The 18,773-nt window shown below is 46.6% G+C and overlaps 1 protein-coding gene across 3 annotated transcripts in view; it reads right to left on the reverse strand.

Annotated features, from left to right (window-relative positions):
- LOC121574739 (integrin alpha-7-like) overlaps positions 1-18,773 on the reverse strand; it is an 81,708-nt gene continuing 62,935 nt past the window's right edge. For 2 of the 3 annotated variants that reach the window (XM_045222808.1, XM_045222807.1), the window contains exons 12-22: positions 18,628-18,743; positions 17,799-17,982; positions 17,003-17,157; positions 16,656-16,733; positions 15,816-15,918; positions 13,003-13,212; positions 7,776-7,892; positions 7,466-7,579; positions 4,965-5,063; positions 4,672-4,797; positions 1-269 (exon numbers count right to left, since the gene is read on the reverse strand). In XM_045222808.1, the coding sequence (XP_045078743.1) occupies positions 108-269; positions 4,672-4,797; positions 4,965-5,063; positions 7,466-7,579; positions 7,776-7,892; positions 13,003-13,212; positions 15,816-15,918; positions 16,656-16,733; positions 17,003-17,157; positions 17,799-17,982; positions 18,628-18,743 (1,464 nt within the window). In that variant the 3' untranslated portion in view covers positions 1-107. Of the gene's footprint in view, positions 270-1,087; positions 1,232-4,671; positions 4,798-4,964; positions 5,064-7,465; positions 7,580-7,775; positions 7,893-13,002; positions 13,213-15,815; positions 15,919-16,655; positions 16,734-17,002; positions 17,158-17,798; positions 17,983-18,627; positions 18,744-18,773 lie in introns of all 3 variants that reach the window. The other variant, XM_045222809.1, reaches the window with a different exon arrangement.

Here is an 18,773-nt window from a genome sequence, read left to right on the forward strand (position 1 = left end):
TCTGTGTGCACAGATTTATTACACTGCAGAGTTAGTGAGTGTCATAGCGTTAAATGGGTGTTTGTTGTTATTCAATTCCTTGTTGTTGTTGTTGTTGTTGTTGTTGATCAGGAGGTTCCATCGCTCCAGTGTGTAGCCCACTCTTTCTTCTGGAGGATCCCTGCCTTCTGCTGGCTCTGATGGAACTGGGGACGGTCCTGACGGGGAATCTTCACCGCATGGTACTGAGGCACTTTGTCTTCATACTGGACCCGACGGAAGAAACCACACTGTGGGGGAGAGAGAGGGGGGAGGGAGGGAGGGTATGAAAAATGCACTTTGCTGATGCCGCTGAGTAACCTGAAGGAGATTTTTTTGGTTCTGATTCCGCAAAACATTGTGTATGTGCCACAGAAGCCAAAATGTTCAGATGACTTGTAAAACGTCAGTAAAACAGGTGACACACAAGCAAAGAAAACACACCAGTGCCTTGCAAAACATTACAATTGTGCTGACACACGCTGACATTTCACCTACAGCCACCACAGTCTTGCAGCACCGCCATTTTGTCAGAAACACAAAAGAACAACAGAGAACACATGTTCATTCTGGCATTCTAACATTCTTATCAAAGTGTGGGACCAGATGGAATGATAATGTTAATGAATAGAATCGGAATGATTAGGAACATGAACACAACTTCCTTGTGCCAGAATGAACTTGTTTCAGGTACAGAATTTAGGTCAAAGATCACACGGCAGGCAGAGCCACAGCACGCAGCACAACAGGTCTCAGTCCATTAGGCACAGATCTAGGATCAGATCACACGGCAGGCAGAGCCACAGCACGCAGCACAACAGGTCTCAGTCCATTAGGCACAGATCTAGGATCAGATCACACGGCAGGCAGAGCCACAGCACGCAGCACAACAGGTCTCAGTCCATTAGGCACAGATCTAGGATCAGCTAACCTTCCCCAAACCCTAACCATTAGAGGAGGGAACACAAAACTGAACCTGGATCAGTGTCTAAGGGCAACTTCAGGGCGTGAGAGACCAGGGCATGCCAGTGTAGGGCAGTGCAGGGCAGGCCAGGGTGCATGGCTTTACCGCTTGGGGGAGAGTGGAGGGGAAAGCAGGAACCTATTGGTCTGATGCCTGCTTCTCCACCTCAGAGGGCTGAGCGTGCATGTGGGCGCGGTAGTATTCTGTCTCGTACTGGGGGCGGCGCTCTGTACGCTTGAAGAACCCACACTGAGGAGAGGAGGAGGAGAGAGGGAGGAGAAAGAGTTACAACCGAGATGTAGTGGAGGGAGGGAGGGAGGGAAGGAAGGAAGGAAGGAAGGAAGGAAGGAAGGAAGGAAGGAAGGAAGGAAGGAAGGAAGGAAGGAAGGAAGGAAGGAAGGAAGGAAGGAAGGAAGGAAGGAAGGAAGGAAGGAAGGAAGGAAGGAAGGAAGGAAGGAAGGAAGGAAGGAAGGAAGGTGAAAAAGAAGTACAGAGTAAAAGAGGTGTGGAGAGGAGAGACGGGCTAGAGATGTGGAGAGGAGAGACGGACTAGAGGTGTGGAGAGGAGAGACGGACTAGAGATGTGGAGAGGAGAGTTGGACTAGAGATGTGGAGAGGAGAGACGGACTAGAGATGTGGAGAGGAGAGACGGACTAGAGATGTGGAGAGGAGAGACGGACTAGAGGTGTGGAGAGGAGAGACGGACTAGAGATGTGGAGAGGAGAGACGGACTAGAGGTGTGGAGAGGAGAGACGGACTAGAGATGTGGAGAGGAGAGACGGACTAGAGGTGTGGAGAGGAGAGACGGACTAGAGATGTGGAGAGGAGAGACGGACTAGAGATGTGGAGAGGAGAGATGGACTAGAGATGTGGAGAGGAGAGATGGACTAGAGATGTGGAGAGGAGAGACGGACTAGAGGTGTGGAGAGGAGAGACGGACTAGAGATGTGGAGAGGAGAGACGGACTAGAGGTGTGGAGAGGAGAGACGGACTAGAGGTGTGGAGAGGAGAGACGGACTAGAGATGTGGAGAGGAGAGACGGACTAGAGGTGTGGAGAGGAGAGACGGACTAGAGATGTGGAGAGGAGAGACGGACTAGAGGTGTGGAGAGGAGAGACGGACTAGAGATGTGGAGAGGAGAGACGGACTAGAGGTGTGGAGAGGAGAGTTGGACTAGAGGTGTGGAGAGGAGAATTGGACTAGAGGTGTGGAGAGGAGAGACGGACTAGAGGTGTGGAGAGGAGAGACGGACTAGAGATGTGGAGAGGAGAGACGGACTAGAGATGTGGAGAGGAGAGATGGACTAGAGATGTGGAGAGGAGAGACGGACTAGAGGTGTGGAGAGGAGAGACGGACTAGAGATGTGGAGAGGAGAGACGGACTAGAGATGTGGAGAGGAGAGACGGACTAGAGATGTGGAGAGGAGAGACGGACTAGAGATGTGGAGAGGAGAGACGGACTAGAGGTGTGGAGAGGAGAGTTGGACTAGAGGTGTGGAGAGGAGAATTGGACTAGAGGTGTGGAGAGGAGAGACGGACTAGAGGTGTGGAGAGGAGAGACGGACTAGAGGTGTGGAGAGGAGAGACGGACTAGAGATGTGGAGAGGAGAGACGGACTAGAGGTGTGGAGAGGAGAGTTGGACTAGAGATGTGGAGAGGAGAGACGGACTAGAGATGTGGAGAGGAGAGACGGACTAGAGGTGTGGAGAGGAGAGACAGACTAGAGGTGTTGAGAGGAGAGATGGACTAGAGGTGTGGAGAGGAGAGACGGACTAGAGGTGTGGAGAGGAGAGACGGACTAGAGGTGTGGAGAGGAGAGACGGACTAGAGGTGTGGAGAGGAGAGACGGACTAGAGGTGTGGAGAGGAGAGACGGACTAGAGGTGTGGAGAGGAGAGACGGACTAGAGATGTGGAGAGGAGAGACGGACTAGAGATGTGGAGAGAAGCGACGGACTAGAGGTGTGGAGAGGAGAGATGGACTAGAGGTGTGGAGAGGAGAGACGGACTAGAGATGTGGAGAGGAGAGACGGACTAGAGATGTGGAGAGGAGAGACGGACTAGAGATGTGGAGAGGAGAGACAGACTAGAGATGTGGAGAGGAGAGTTGGACTAGAGGTGTGGAGCTGAGAGACGGACTAGAGATGTGGAGAGGAGAGACGGACTAGAGATGTGGAGAGGAGAGACGGACTAGAGATGTGGAGAGGAGAGACGGACTAGAGATGTGGAGAGGAGAGACGGACTAGAGGTGTGGAGAGGAGAGTTGGACTAGAGATGTGGAGAGGAGAGACGGACTAGAGATGTGGAGAGGAGAGACGGACTAGAGATGTGGAGAGGAGAGACGGGCTAGAGGTGTGGAGAGGAGAGTTGGACTAGAGATGTGGAGAGGAGAGACGGACTAGAGGTGTGAAGAGGAGAGATGGACTAGAGATGTGGAGAGGAGAGTTGGACTAGAGGTGTGGAGAGGAGAGACGGACTAGAGCAGAGATAAAACAAATGACTAATCTCAGAGAGAGGAGAGGAGAGGAGAATAGAACGAAGATCTGAAGATCACAGCTTGATACAAAAAAACATTATGATTGAATGATAAGAGGATAAGGAAGGATAGTCTGCTTCCACAGCATGCAGACCAGTAGGGTCAGCACCAGTATACCAGAAATGATAATAGAGGTATGTAGCTAGGTACAGTAACTAATATACAGTATGATGTGTGTGGACCTTCCAGAGTATGCAGGGTCAGCACCAGTACACCAGCCATGTATTTATTTATTTTACCTTTGTTTTACCAGGAAAGTTGAGTAAGAACCAGGGGTTGGAACCAAAATAATTTTCCAATCGTTTCCGATGTTTCGACCAGAATATAAAGTTCTGAACCGGTTCGAACCCCAAAAAAGTAACTGTTTATATAGGTCCTTTTCGTAATTTTTTTTAACCTGTGAAATCGACATAATTTTTTACATTTAGCTCATTCATTTGGAATCGGTAACGTAGTTTCATGTTTGATTGGTCAGATAAGTGCAGGCACCAGATGGGTGGGGAGAGAGCGAGAGAGAGGCGTGGACATGGAGGGGGCTTGAAGTGTTGAACATCATAACGTGCACTGGAATGTGTTTAGGCTATTACTAGCATTATAACTTCACCGAATTACAGAATTATATAATAGATATTAGGAATATTTTTAGAATTAAAAATAACGTTATTAACCGGTTTTCAAGATGTGACATTTTCTACGGTTCTGTTCCGGAATAGTAGAGATCACTTTCGTTCCCTGTTCGGTTTTTCCGTTCCTCTGAAAATGTTGTCCTTTTTCAGTTTCTGGTTCTGTTCCCTAAAATGGTTCCAACCACTGCCGAGAACATTCTCATTTACAGCAACGGCCTGAGGTATAGTTACAGGGGAGAGCAGGGGGGAATGAACGAGCCAATTGGAAGCTGGGGATGATTAGGTGTCCATGATGGTATGAGGGCCAGATTGGTGATTTTGCCAGGACACCGGGGTTAACACCCATACGCTTATGATAAGTGCCGTGGGATCTTTAGTGACGACAGAGAGTCAGGGCAACCATTTAACGTCCCATCCGAAAGACGGCACCCTACACAGGGCAACGTCCCCAATCACTGCCCTGGTGCATCCAGGATAACATGGGTACAGTAACCACAGTAGGTATAGTCATATATGATGTGTGTTGGTACCTTCCAGAGGATGCAGACCAGCAGGGCCAGCACCAGGATACCAGCCAGGATGGCTGTGAGGATCCACCACCAGGGGATCCAGTACTGGGCAGTCAGACCAATCTCTGGGTAAATCATCACTGGGACCTACAGGGAAAACACAGCAATATAAAGCAATGACTGCTTTGTTGTGAAGTGTCTTGTAAAAACTGTGTATGTGTCACTAGTAGCTTGAGCCCAGAGTCTTGTCTTACTCAGGACATATGGTCAGGAAAAGCCTGGCCCTAGTTACTGTGTTTGTTTGTGTGTGTTACCTGTGCGGCAGAATCCCTCAGCACCAGGTGTTTGATGCTGGACTTGACTGTGATGTTGGCTCTAACCAGCAGCTCCAGAGCACTGACTGATGGGAACTCCTGATGGAGAGAAGAGAGAAGAGAGGAGAGAGAGAGAGAAGAGAGAGAGAGAGAAGAGAGAGGCAAGAAGAGAAGAGAAGAGAAGAGAAGAGAAGAGAAGAGAAGAGAAGAGAAGAGAAGAGAAGAGAAGAGAAGAGAAGAGAAGAGAAGAGAAGAGAAGAGAAGAGAAGAGAAGAGAAGAGGGAAGAGGAGAGGGAAGAGAGAGGAGAGAGGAGAGAGAAGAGGTAAGAGAGAGGAGATAGAAGAGGTAAGAGAGAGGAGAGGAGAGGAAAGAAGAGAGAAGAGAGGAGATGAGAGGGAAGAGAGGAGAGGAGAGGAGAGGAGAGGAGAGGAGAGGAGAGGAGAGGAGAGGAGAGGAGAGGAGAGGAGAAAGGAGAGGAGAGGGGAGGGAAGAGAGAGAAGAGAGGAGAGGAGAGGAGAGAAGAGGGGAGAGGAGAGGGAAGAGAGAGAAGAGAGGAGAGGAGAGAGAAGAGAAAGGATCAACACTAGACCTTTACTAGGTGAAGGAGATTAGAGTGGCTCTGACCAGTAGCTAGCTACAGAACACTGAAGTGGGAGAGATTAGAGGAGATTAGAGTGGACACACATTATCCATGATATATTTCATATGATTATCATCAAGAATATTATGTTATTCTGGTAGCAGATTGAGATCAGTTTATGCTTTAGTCCAGGGGTTCTTAAACCTTTTGGGGCCAGGGACACCTTTTGCGATAGCAAATTCATCAGGGACCTCCACATAACTCGATGGGGATAAATAATATCTAATATAAAAAATAGCATACAAGGAGTTTTACTCTGACTGGCAGTGCATGGCTGGATAAACCAAGTCTCGGGCCCTGGGAAGGAACATTTTAAAGGCCCACCTCTTGGCATCAGAGAGAAAATGTTGCAAATTTCCTGCAATTCTACACATTTTGTCATGGGGCAGAAAGATGTTTTGTTGTTGCAGCTTTTAAGCTAATATCATGCAATTCTACACATTTTGCCATGAGGCAGAGAGAAGACTTTGCAGTTTTAAAGCTACAGTTAATAGCAAAGCAGCACCCCGCCTCTGTTTTGGTAAAAAACGGAAGAATGGGCCTGGAGAAATGTAACAACTCTTAAATTCACAGCCAGCGCTATGTATGCAAGGACTGACCATCCATGATATATTATAGATTTACCATGTGTTGAGGCTATACAGTGTTTGTTTACATTTACTTTGTTTACAAACATTGGCGTAAAACAAGCTATTTGGGTTCTGATTGGGTACGACAGTTGAACTAAGCTTATGTGGCATTTATAAGCTATGTTCTTCAAGAATCACTGGGTGTATCATGGTATTCCACAGCAAAACTTGATGTAGCAACTAAGGATTCTAGATTTAAATTACAGTGCATTTATACAGTACATTTATGTAAAAAGCGGAATTCAAGAAGCAAGAAGAATTATAATTATAATTAGGCCCTTGTTGCCCAGGGTTAAGAACATAACGATTCATAATATTACATCCTGTAAACTCGGCGGACCCCACTTTGAGACACCTACTCATTGTTTCCATATCAACACATGACAAAGAGGTTAGACAATGACGGCTAATGTTGATTTATACATAGTCAAAAGTATAGCGTTCCCCCTGTTCAGCCCGCCCTCGTGTTGCCTTTGTAGTTACAGTCTGTGATTGTCTGTGATTGCTCTCACCCCTTTCACAGTAACTGTTTCATCAATACAAATGCTACTATTATCATACACTTGCATTACGTTCAGGAAATGTGCCAAGCAGAGACATAAAGGTTGACTGGAACTGTGCCAGAGTGTAATAGGCAGCCCATACGGGGAAATAATACATTTAAAACAAACATTTTTGGATGCATTTTAGGATACGTGAAATATAAAAAAATAGGCCAAATAATGTATTTACTATGCATTTTGAAATGTATTTTAATGTGTGACATACATTTGTAAATGTATTTGTAATACATACATTTGTATGGAAATATATTATTTCCGGTATGGGAGCGTTGAGATGTTGAGGGATTTCCGGTATGGGAGCGTTGAGATATTGAGGGATCTCCGGTATGGGAACGTTGAGATTGTTTTTTAAATAATTTTTTTTACCTTTATTTAACTAGGCAAGTCAGTTAAGAACAAATTCTTATTTACAATGACGGCCTACACCGGCCAAACCCGGACGACGCTGGGCCAATTGTGCACCACCCTATGGGGGTGTTGAGTGGTGGTACTTTAATGAATGTGTAGGATTATAACTTTTAATAACCAGATGCTTCAGCTAGCAAAGTACATAGGTGTGTGGCCATAAAAGGCCATACAATTCTATCAACATGCCGGCGTGTAATGCATTGCATTATGGGAACAGTAGTCTTTATTACCACAATGTGATAGGTGATGTGGTGTTTTACCTCCAGGAAAGTGCTGTTCCACAAACGTCCCTGGATCTTGAGGACAGCCGAGCCAGAGAAGCTGTGGAGAGGACACTGGAAGAGGACGCAGCGCGCTGAACCCAGCACACAGTCCTACAGACACACGGGGGGAGGGAAGACAAGCCATGAGAATAGCAGGGTTGGTATTCAATCAAACTTGCAGTAAGGATGCTGTGCATTGCATACAGGGCTCTTAGGGATTGGAGCATATTTATGCAGTGCAGGTTAATTGAATCTGACCTTCTCTCTCCCCTCCCTCCCTCCCTCCCTCCCTCCCTCCCTCCCTCACCAGTTTGAGTGACTTGCGTCTCTCGGAGGCGGCCACAGCGGGCGTGGTCCTACCCAGACTGCCCTTGTTCATCACATGCCCCTCCTCTTCCGGGTGGGACCGCCCCTTCCTCTTGGCCTGTTCGTGGGGACAGGAAACAGAGGACGGCATTTTTGTTTACAATAACTTATTTCTTATAATCCACAGAGTTGTGTAAATTGAAGACTTAAAGAAAGCTTTGAAGAAAGACTTTGAAGAAAGCTAACTCTCTCTCCTCTGCTCTCATCCTTCTAGACTTATCTGCTGCCTTTGATACTGTGAACCATCAGATCCTCCTCTCCACCCTCTCCGAGTTGAGCATCTCCGGCGCGGCTCACTCTTGGATTGCGTCCAACCTGAACAGGTCGCTCCAACCAGGTGGCATGGCGAGAATCTGTATCCGCACCACGTTCTCTCACCACTGGTGTCCCCCAGGGCTCAGTTCTAGGCCCTCTCCTATTCTCTCTATACACCAAGTCACTTGGCTCTGTCATATCCTCACATGGTCTCTCCTATCATTGCTACGCAGACGACACACAATTAATCTTCTCCTTTCCCCCTTCTGATAACCAGGTGGCGAATCGCATCTCTGCATGTCTGGCAGACATATCAGTGTGGATGTCGGATCACCACCTCAAGCTGAACCTCTGCAAGACGGAGCTGCTCTTCCTCCCGGGGAAGGACTGCCCGCTCCATGATCTCGCCATCACGGTTGACAACTCCATTGTGTCCTCCTCCCAGACTGCAAAGAACCTTAGCGTGACCCTGGACAACACCCTGTCGTTCTCTGCTAACAACAAAGCGGTGACCCAATCCTGTAGGTTCATGCTCTACAACATTCGCAGAGTACGACCCTACCTTACACAGGAAGCGGCACAGGTCCTAATCCAGGCACTTGTCATCTCCCGTCTGGATTACTGCAACTCGCTGTTGGCTGGGCTCCCTGCCTGTGCCATTAAACCCCTACAACTCATCCAGAATGCTGCAGCCCGTCTGGTGTTCAACCTTCCCAAGTTCTCTCACGTCACCCCGCTCCTCCGCACACTCCACTGGCTTCCAGTTGAAGCTTGCATCTGCTACAAGACCATGGTGCTTGCCTATGGAGCTGTGAGGGGAACGGCACCTCCTTACCTTCAGGGTCTGATCAGTCCCTACACCCAAACGAGGGCATTGCGTTCTTCCACCTCTGGCCTGCTGGTCCCCCTACCTCTGCGGAAGCACAGTTCCCGCTCAGCCCAGTCAAAACTGTTCGCTGCTCTGGCACCCCAATGGTGGAACAAGCTCCCTCACGACGCCAAGACAGCGGAGTCACTGACCACCTTCCGGAGACACTTGAAACCCTACCTCTTTAAGGAATACCTGGGATAGTATAAAATTAATCCTTCTACCCCCCTCCCCCCCCCCCACAAAATATATAAAATAATAATAATATTAATTTTTTGTAAAGTGGTTGTCCCACTGGCTATCATAAGGTGAATGCACAAATTTGTAAGTCGCTCTGGATAAGAGCGTCTGCTAAATGACGTAAATGTAAAGACTTGGACGATTTCTTCCGGGTGCACTTGTTTCTAACTGAGGTGAATGTAAAAAAAATAAAATAATGCAATAAGCAGGTTGACGTTTATTGTCATGAGTCTTGTCCTGGGGGCAGAACTGAGCAATTTCCACTTAGAAGCCAGCTGCAAAGACAACATGTGCTATTGTTAGGCTTGAAATGTACTGATTCATGTTACCGTACTATAACTCATTAATTACTTTACATGTATAAGGAATGTACAGTGAGGGAAAAAAGTATTTGATCCCCTGCTGATTTTGTACGTTTGCCCACTGACAAAGACATGATCAGTCTACAATTTTAATGGTAGGTTTATTTGAACAGTGAGAGACAGAATAACAACAACAAAATCCAGAAAAACGCATGTCAAAAATGTTAGAAATTGATTTGCATTTTATTGAGGGAAATAACTATTTGACCCCTCTGCAAAACATGACTTAGTACTTGGTGGCAAAACCCTTGTTGGCAATCACAGAGGTCAGACGTTTCTTGTAGTTGGCCACCAGGTTTGCGCACATCTCAGGAGGGATATTGTTCCACTCCTCTTTGCAGATCTTCTCCAAGTCATTAAGGTTTCGAGGCTGATGTTTGGCAACTCAAACCTTCAGCTCCCTCCACAGATTTCTATGGGATTAAGGTCTGGAGACTGGCTAGGCCACTCTTAATGTGCTTCTTCTTGAGCCACTCCTTTGTTGCATTGGTCGTGTGTTTTGGGTCATTGTCATGCTGGAATACCCATTCACGAACCATTGTCAATCCCCTGGCTGAGGGAAGGAGGTTCTCACCCAAGATTTGATGGTACATGGCCCCGTCCATCGTCCCTTTGATGCGGTGAAGTTGTCCTGTCCCCTTAGCAGAAACCCCCCCCCAAAGAATAATGTTTCCACCTCCATGTTTGACAGTGGGGATGGTGTTCTTGGGGTCATAGGCAGCATTCCTCCTCCTCCAAACACGGCGAGTTGAGTTGATGCCAAACAGCTCAATTTTGGTCTCATCTGACCACAACACTTTCACCCAGTTCTCCTCTGAATCATTCAGATGTTCATTGGCAAACTTCAGACGGGCCTGTATATGTGCTTTCTTGAGCAGGGGGACCTTACGGGCGCTGCAGGATTTCAGTCCTTCACGGCGTAGTGTGTTACCAATTGTTTTCTTGGTGACTTTGGTCCCAGCTGCCTTGAGATCATTGACAAGATCCTCCCGTGTAGTTCTGGGCTGATTCCTCACCGTTCTCATGATAATTGCAACTCCACGAGGTGAGATCTTGCATGGAGCCCCAGGCCGAGGGAGATTGACAGTTATTTTGTGTTTCTTCCATTTGCGAATAATCGCACCAACTGTTGTCACCTTCTCACCAAGCTGCTTGGCGATGGTCTTGTAGCCCATTCCAGCCTTGTGTAGGTCTACAATCTTGTCCCTGACATCCTTGGAGAGCTCTTTGGTCTTGGCCATGGTGGAGAGTTTGGAATCTGATTGATTGATTGCTTCGTGGACAGGTGTCTTTTATACAGGTAACATACTGAGATTAGGAGCACTCCCTTTAAGAGTGTGTTCCTAATCTCAGCTCGTTACCTGTATAAAAGACACCTGGGAGCCAGAAATCTTTCTGATTGAGAGGGGGTCAAATACTTATTTCCCTCATTAAAATGCAAAACAATTTATAACATTTTTGACATGCGTTTTTCTGGATTTTTTTGTTGTTATTCTGTCTCTCACTGTTCAAATAAACCTACCATTAAAATTATAGACTGATCATTTATTTGTCAGTGGGCAATCGTACAAAATCAGCAGGGGATCAAATACTTTTTTCCCCTCACTGTATATGTTGGGGTCAATGAAGGGTAGATGGGAACTAGGAATCTGGAAAGTTACAGAGAGAGCTATGCTGTAGCCGGCCGCGACCGGGAGACCAATGGGGCGGCGCATTGACTCCTCTATTTTATTTTTTCACTGACTCTATGCACACTCACAGAACTCTACACACACACACACACACTTACACTCCAATATACACACACACACACTTAATTTGCTCACATACACAACACGCACACACATTCATACTGACTCTACAACACACACACACACACACACACACACACACACACACACACACACAATCAGCATATAATAATAATAATAATAATAATAATAATAATATGCCATTTAGCAGACGCGTTTATCCAAAGCGACTTACAGTCATGCGTGCATACATTTTTGTGTATGGGTGGTCCCGGGGATCGAACCCACTACCTTGGCGTTACAAGCGCCGTGCTCTACCAGCTGAGCTACAGAGGACCAGCTACAGAGGACCATATACATTGCTGCTACTCAGTTTATCATATACTGAGTGTACAAAACATTAGGAACACCTTCTTAATATTGAGTTGCACCCCCTTTTGCCCTCAGAACAGACTTAATTCATCGGGGCATGGACTACAAGGTGTCGAAAGCATTCCACAGGGATGCTGGCCCATGTTGACTCCAATGTTTCCCACAGCTGTGTCAAGTTGGCTGGATGTCTTTTGGGTGGTGGACCATTCTTAATACACACAGGAAACTGTTAAGTGTGAAAAACCCAGCAGCGTTGCAGTTCTTGACACACTCAAACCGGTGTGCCTGGCACATACTACCATAACTCGTTCAAAGGCACTTAAAGATGCAATATACTGAAATCGCTCCGCCATTTCTTGGTTGCAAAAATTCTAATAGTTTGCCTAATTTCAGTTTATGTGACAAAACAAGCAAGAATAGCGTAGAGAATCATTGTACCATCTAAACCACTGTGAAATATATTTTCCATAATCCAAAATATTGTATATTCAGCTGGTGCACAAAACCAAAAGCAAAAGAAGCAAAAACTAAACTTAAGAACAGGAAGCATAGAAATAGTGCACATAGAACAGATCTACCGCTTCTTAGACTTGCTTTCAATGAGAATGACAGATCTATAACTCATATTTCTATGTGAATTTGGTGGGGTCGCCCAAAAAGTTACATATTGCAGCTTTAAATATTTTTTCTTGCCCATGCACACACACACAATCCATGTCTCAATTGTCTCAAGACTTACAAATGTTTCTTTAACCTGTCTCCTCCACTTCATCTACACTGATTGAAGTGGATTTAAAAGGTGACATCAATAAGGGATCATAGCTTTCACCTGGATTCACCTGGTCAGTCTGTCATGGAAAGAGCAGGTGTTCTTAATGTTTTGTATAATGAGTGTACATATAGCTTATTGACTATAGGCACTGACCCTGGAACTGTCCCTGTATATAGCTACTGACCCTGGAACTGTCCCTGTATATAGCTACTGACCCTGGAACTGTCCCTGTATATAGCTACTGACCCTGGAACTGACCCTGTATATAGCTACTGACCCTGGAACTGTCCCTGTATATAGCTACTGACCCTGGAACTGTCCCTGTATATAGCTACTGACCCTGGAACTGTCCCTGTATATAGCTACTGACCCTGGAACTGAGCCTGTATATAGCTGACTTACTTTCTCCTGTTCTTGTTATTTCTGTTTCTTGTGTGTTTCTGTTCTACTTTACTTTATTTTATAGTATCATATTTTCACTATTGATATTGACTACTGCATTGTTGGGAAAACAAAATAAAGGTATTTGACTGTTCTAGTGCACGTACTGTAGCCTTTGGCTGGTCTTCAGAAGGAGAGCTGTGGGAGAACTTGCGTGGGTTGAGGGAGGTGTGGGGGGTACAGTGTGTTTCTGGATGGCCCTGGAAGTGAAGAGCGGTGGGGTACAGGAGCCACTTCCCATTGGACAGCTCATGAGGCCACATTATGTTGAGGAAGGCTGAGCCTAGAGTCTGCAGGGACGGCCCGGTGTTGGTCACCTAATCAAAACATGGAGAATTGATTGATTAGTTGAATGAAACACGGTCAATATAAAATGATTATGATCGAAACAAATTATTACTTGAAATATTATCTAAAGCTTACAATTGAGCCTATGCTAAGCCTGGCCCCCTTGGTTACTGTTTTGTAACCTCTGACAACATTTTCCCGGAAAGCCCAATTCCCCATTCAACCACTGGCGAAATCTCCTCAAACTGATCTCAAAATGTGTTTGTAATACACAACGAAACTACCTCTTACTAATCAAGAAACTATTGGGTATGTTGTGGTAAACTGTTGTAGTGTCTGAGAGTTTATGATTTTGCTGACGTTTGCAAATGGTGTGTTAGAGGAACTTGGCTCTGCTTGCGGAAACATCTGGAAAACATTACTACATAGGTTTCTTGGAATAGAGGAGAGTCTGCTATGTAGAGGCCAGGGATTGGTTTATTAAAATCACGCCATATTATGTTACATAGGATATAAATACTTGGTTGAGACAAAGGAGGGGGAGACAACAGATTGGGCCGTTGTTCTCCAGATGCTGGCAGATATCTGTAAATTGATACTGTGATCTTTGATGCAATAAAATCTATATAATCAAAGTACAGTGTAAGCGAACTTCTTATCATCACAGCATAGATCAGCATCGTTGTCTTGGACTACCACACTGTCATTACAATCACTTCACGGGAAGCTGGTAAAATTATGTTTGTAATGTAGAATTAACTGTCAGCAAGAAAACAAAGTTATATTAAGCTAGCTAGCGTTTGGAACGTTTGGTGTTCAATGAGACTGAGAGCTAGCTAACAATGTAACAAAAGTATAATTTTGGATTTGAAAAGTACTCCATCGACAGGCTCTTCATTTCAGGAATCACAGTAGCAAGTACTCCTGGCGCATTGTTAAATTATTTAGCCATTTAAACAATACAATACATACACTCTCCGTTTTTGCCATACCCTCACTGGCTTTCATGTGATTTAAACGTGAGCTTGTCCAATGTGTCGGACTCATCCAATAGTGCGTGATTGTGGCCCGCATATGGGCATTCCTGCATCTGCAGGAACACTCCCCACTAGAGCATTGGGATCTGCATGAACACTGTCTACCGTGTTGCCCCCCCGCCTCCCGCCTGTGTACCAGAGCCCTAGCTAGCTAGCACACAGTGTCCTTCGCTCCCACCTGCCCTCTCTGTTGTTAACAGAACTGCGGGAAACCAGTACCTGACAGGCGTGGGCAAAGGACACTGTTTTAGCTTCTTCTGTGGGGTTTATCGGCGGTTGGCGTCCAACGTTATGGTGCATTGGGGCCACCTACTGTACTGGCGCGCTCCCGCCTTTGTACCGGAGTCCTAGATTAAAAATTGACCAATAGAAAGAAGGGGTTCGTGCAGATGCAGGAACGCCGCGTATCGCCGGCCGCAATCACACCCTTGACTGGATGACAGTTGCTATCCATTGGAACGCTGTGACTGGTTGCCCAGAATTCTGGGGCGGGGCTTAGCGAAGGGTTAATTTAGTGGCCACGTTTTTTCTCCTGTTCACAGCAATAGAAAGATGCTATGCTACACTGTCATGCTACACCGTCTCTTGTTCTCAAAAATAGGAAATAGAGGAACTCAATGGAAATAAGCCCTCTGATGTTATTGTTTTATTGAATGTAATTTTATTTTGGATAAAAATAACATATACTGCAAATCAAGGATGTTGTGGATTTGATCCCATATGATAACATTTGAAAGCATGAATTACAACACTTATTTCTAAAGTGGTCCTCAATGTATGTGGGTCGTATATGGGTTGTGTGTGGGTCGTGTATGGGTCGTTTGAGGGGTCACGTCTGGGTCGTTCCACAAAAAAGAGTGCCTTTTGCTTCTTATTGATATTTTAAGTAGAAATTGTGCACCAATATTTAATTTGAAAAGCCTGCTATATTAAATGAAGTGCCCTTGGCTTTAATATAGACCACATAGAGAATTCAAAAATCTGAATAAATGCTTGCTAAAGTGCAAAAATTCAGCATTTTGACAATGACATTGAAAGTCTAATAGTCAAACCATAGTGTAAAAACAGATGACATAGTTTTACTATTTGTGGTCATTTTCTGGTGTTTCGTGGAAAACTGAGCGGGTTGAGCATAGCGTAGATAGACAGGCTAGAAATATTTTTGCAATTTCCTTTTTTTTGTGAAGCTTGAATTGCCACTTCCTGTTGCACACAACAAGCTTCCATTCCCCCTGTCACGAGGGGATTCATGGCTGATTTAAGATGAAATCGTCAACCTTGTTACGGTCAACCCTGATACGGTCCACCCTGTTACGGTCAACATGTTACGGTCAACCCTGTTACTTTATTTGGCACTTAATAGGTACTTACTATAGTCATTTTTATATTTACAATGGAAAACGTGTTTTTTATGAAGTTGAACATGTGCTCCTTCTGACAGAATGTTAAAATTTGGTGAAATCAAATGTGGGTTTTTTTCCACCAAGTTACACTTCTCAAAAAGGCACCGAATTGGTGGAACGATCCATGTAATATTTTCTGTTGGCTATTTTTAATTGTCAAATAAAAATAAATGATCAATCAATCAATCTCACCGTAAACTCAAACTCCAGAGCGCTGCCCACGTCGTCCAGTGTCTCCATAGCGCTCTCCCCCTTCACAGCTCCACTGAAGAACAGCTGGTGTGGCCGGGCCAGCCTGAATCAACACAGAAACAGACAGAGGGTTAGGGTTAGTGGGCTAATGGACAGAGCCTGACACAGCCTTATGGTACCATTGTTTACTGTGTCAGATTGACATTGGCTACTGAATCATAGGACTTGGTCCTGTTCAAATACCTCTGGAAAGGGTTCTATCTTTTCCATCCTTTCTGGGATATTTGAATTAGTGATGATTTGAAGGAGGGAGGGAGGGGGGAGGGAGGGGGCGAGGGAGGGAGGGAGGAGGAGGGAGGGGAGGGGGGCAAGGAGGGAGGGAGGGATGGAGCGGGGAGGGAGGGAGGGAGGGAGGGAGGGGGGAAGGGGCGAGGAGGGAGGGGGAGGGAGGGGCGAGGGAGGGAGGGAGGGAGGAGGAGGGGGAGGGAGGGGGAGGGAGGAGGGAGGGAGGGGGAGGGCGGGGAGGGGCAGGAGGAGGGAGGGGAGGAGGGAGGGAGGGAGGGGGAGGGGCGAGGGAGGAGGGGGAGGGAGGGAGGAGGAGGGAGAGGAGGGGGAGGGAGGAGGAGGGAGGGAGGGAGGGAGGGGGAGGGAGGGAGGAGGGGGGAGGGAGGGAGGGAGGGAGGGAGGGGAGGGAGGGAGGGAGGGAGGGGGAGGAGGGAGGGAGGGAGGGAGGAGGGAGGGAGGGAGGGAGGGAGGGAGGGAGGGAGGGAGGGAGGGAGGTGATGCATTAGAGAAGCATTGGGACAAAGCCTAAGTGATAACTTAGAGTGCAGTACTTACCCACTGACAGCCAGAGGGAGCTCTATGATGACTTTGGCCACGGCTGTGACTGGGGCCAGGTCTGGCTGCTCACTGATACTGAGGAGGAGACAACCCCACACACAGTGAGGACACATTACATCATAGATAGTAGGAGGAAACTAACACTGAGTTAAATGGACCAACTGCTGAGGAGAGACACATGTAGACACTTAGGTTTCCTGGACACATATTAAGCTCAGGACCAAGAAGCACTTTCAGATTTTTTGATTGAGCATGGTTTTATGCTCAGGTCTAGGCTTATTTGGGTCCTGGAGACTGGCTCATTCAGGACCTAATCTTCAAGTAGTTGTCCATCCAGGACTTACGTAGCCAGCAGGAGGTTGACAGTGAGTTCCGTGGTCTCTATGGTGATAGCAGAGGTGCTGAGGATGATGTAGAACTTCAGTGTAGCATCTCTCTTCAGGGGGTTTCCCAGCTCGCACTCTGCCTGAGAGCCATTCTGATTGGCCTGACACACCACCTACACACAGGAAACAGGAAACACAGTCAGGTTCAGCAGAGTTCCATTACCTCAGGATGGATGGGAGACAGTAGCCAGTTAACTCAGGAAGGATGGGAGACAGTAGCCAGTTAACTCAGGATGGATGGGAGACAGCAGCCAGTTAACTCAGGATGGGATGGGAGACAGAAGCCAGTTAACTCAGGATGGGATGGGAGACAGTAGCCAGTTAACTCAGGATGGATGGGAGACAGTAGCCAGTTAACTCAGGAAGGATGGGAGACAGTAGCCAGTTAACTCAGGATGGGATGGGAGACAGAAGCCAGTTAACTCAGGATGGATGGGAGACAGTAGCCAGTTAACTCAGGAAGGATGGGAGACAGTAGCCAGTTAACTCAGGATGGATGGGAGACAGTTAACGCCTCCAGTTAACTCCTCTGCTGATTTGACCATACATAGGGCTCTGAGTTTTACGTGACCATAAGTAAGTCAGGGTTATTCCTGGCCAGGTCACGGGGTTAAATCCACTCTTGGATCGTAGTGTTGTGTACTAACTGGCTTAATAAAAAGGCATAGTATGTGCTGGAGAAATGGTGTGTGTGGGCTCTACTTTTACAAGCCAGAGGAGGACAGGGTGTCTGGCAGGGAGACCAGTAGCCTACCTGTTGTCCCCTGAAGCCAGAGTATGACAGGGTGTCTGGCAGGGTGACCACTAGCTGGGCGGCGTGGGCGTCGTCACCGTCCTCCTCGGGGTGCAGAGGGTCAGAGGGCATGTTGGTGACGGTCACCTCCAACACCACAGACCTCTGGTCAGTCAGAGAGAACACTGCCACCTCCTCATCATCTCTGGGTATGACATGAGGACGAGGAAAATATAAAAGAAGTGGTTAGATGTGAAGGAACAGAAGAGTGAAAACAAAATGGTGGAATGATACGTTACCACATCTCAGGAAGGAGGAGGACACACACAGAGTTGTTAGAGGAAGGGGAACAGAAGAATAGATACAGTGGTTCCGAAATGAACTTTTTAAAGGAACTCAGTACGGCTTTAAATTTACCCTTTTACCCCGTTTTTTTAGTTCGGTTTTTTTAGGTCAAAGATATTGTAGTAATTTTTTTGTCACTCAAATATCACATGAATACACATTAGACATGGCAAAATGTATAGAATTGCAAGAAAATGTGCTTTAAATGGCAACATTTTCTTTGCACCCCATGACAAAATGTGTAGAATTGCAGGAAATAAACTCTCCACCAACAAGCGGAGGGTGAACAGTTTGTGTCCATGGAAATAGACGTGGCACGTGCAGGGGGGGCATGTTCCCCAATGCTGGAAGGGGTGCCCTGAGTGAAAAAGTTTGGGAACCCCTGGAATAGAAGGTTAGAAGGTGATATGTTTAAACTCATAGTAAACAGCTATTGGAACAGCTCAATGCCTCATCTCTGGATATGAGAGAGGGTTAGGAAATATAAAAGCGTATTCCTACTAACTTTGGCAGAGGGGTGAAGAGGTCAGAGGTTATAGGTCGGGTTCCAAACTGGTAGGTGAACTTCAGGTTGCTCTGACAGATCTTATCATCACCACAGCCTTCCCTCAGGAAATTCACCTGCAACGGAGGAGACAGACTTCAGATCAG

Source organism: Coregonus clupeaformis, chromosome 10 (assembly GCF_020615455.1).
Source record: "Coregonus clupeaformis isolate EN_2021a chromosome 10, ASM2061545v1, whole genome shotgun sequence".
Lineage (NCBI taxonomy): Eukaryota > Metazoa > Chordata > Actinopteri > Salmoniformes > Salmonidae > Coregonus > Coregonus clupeaformis.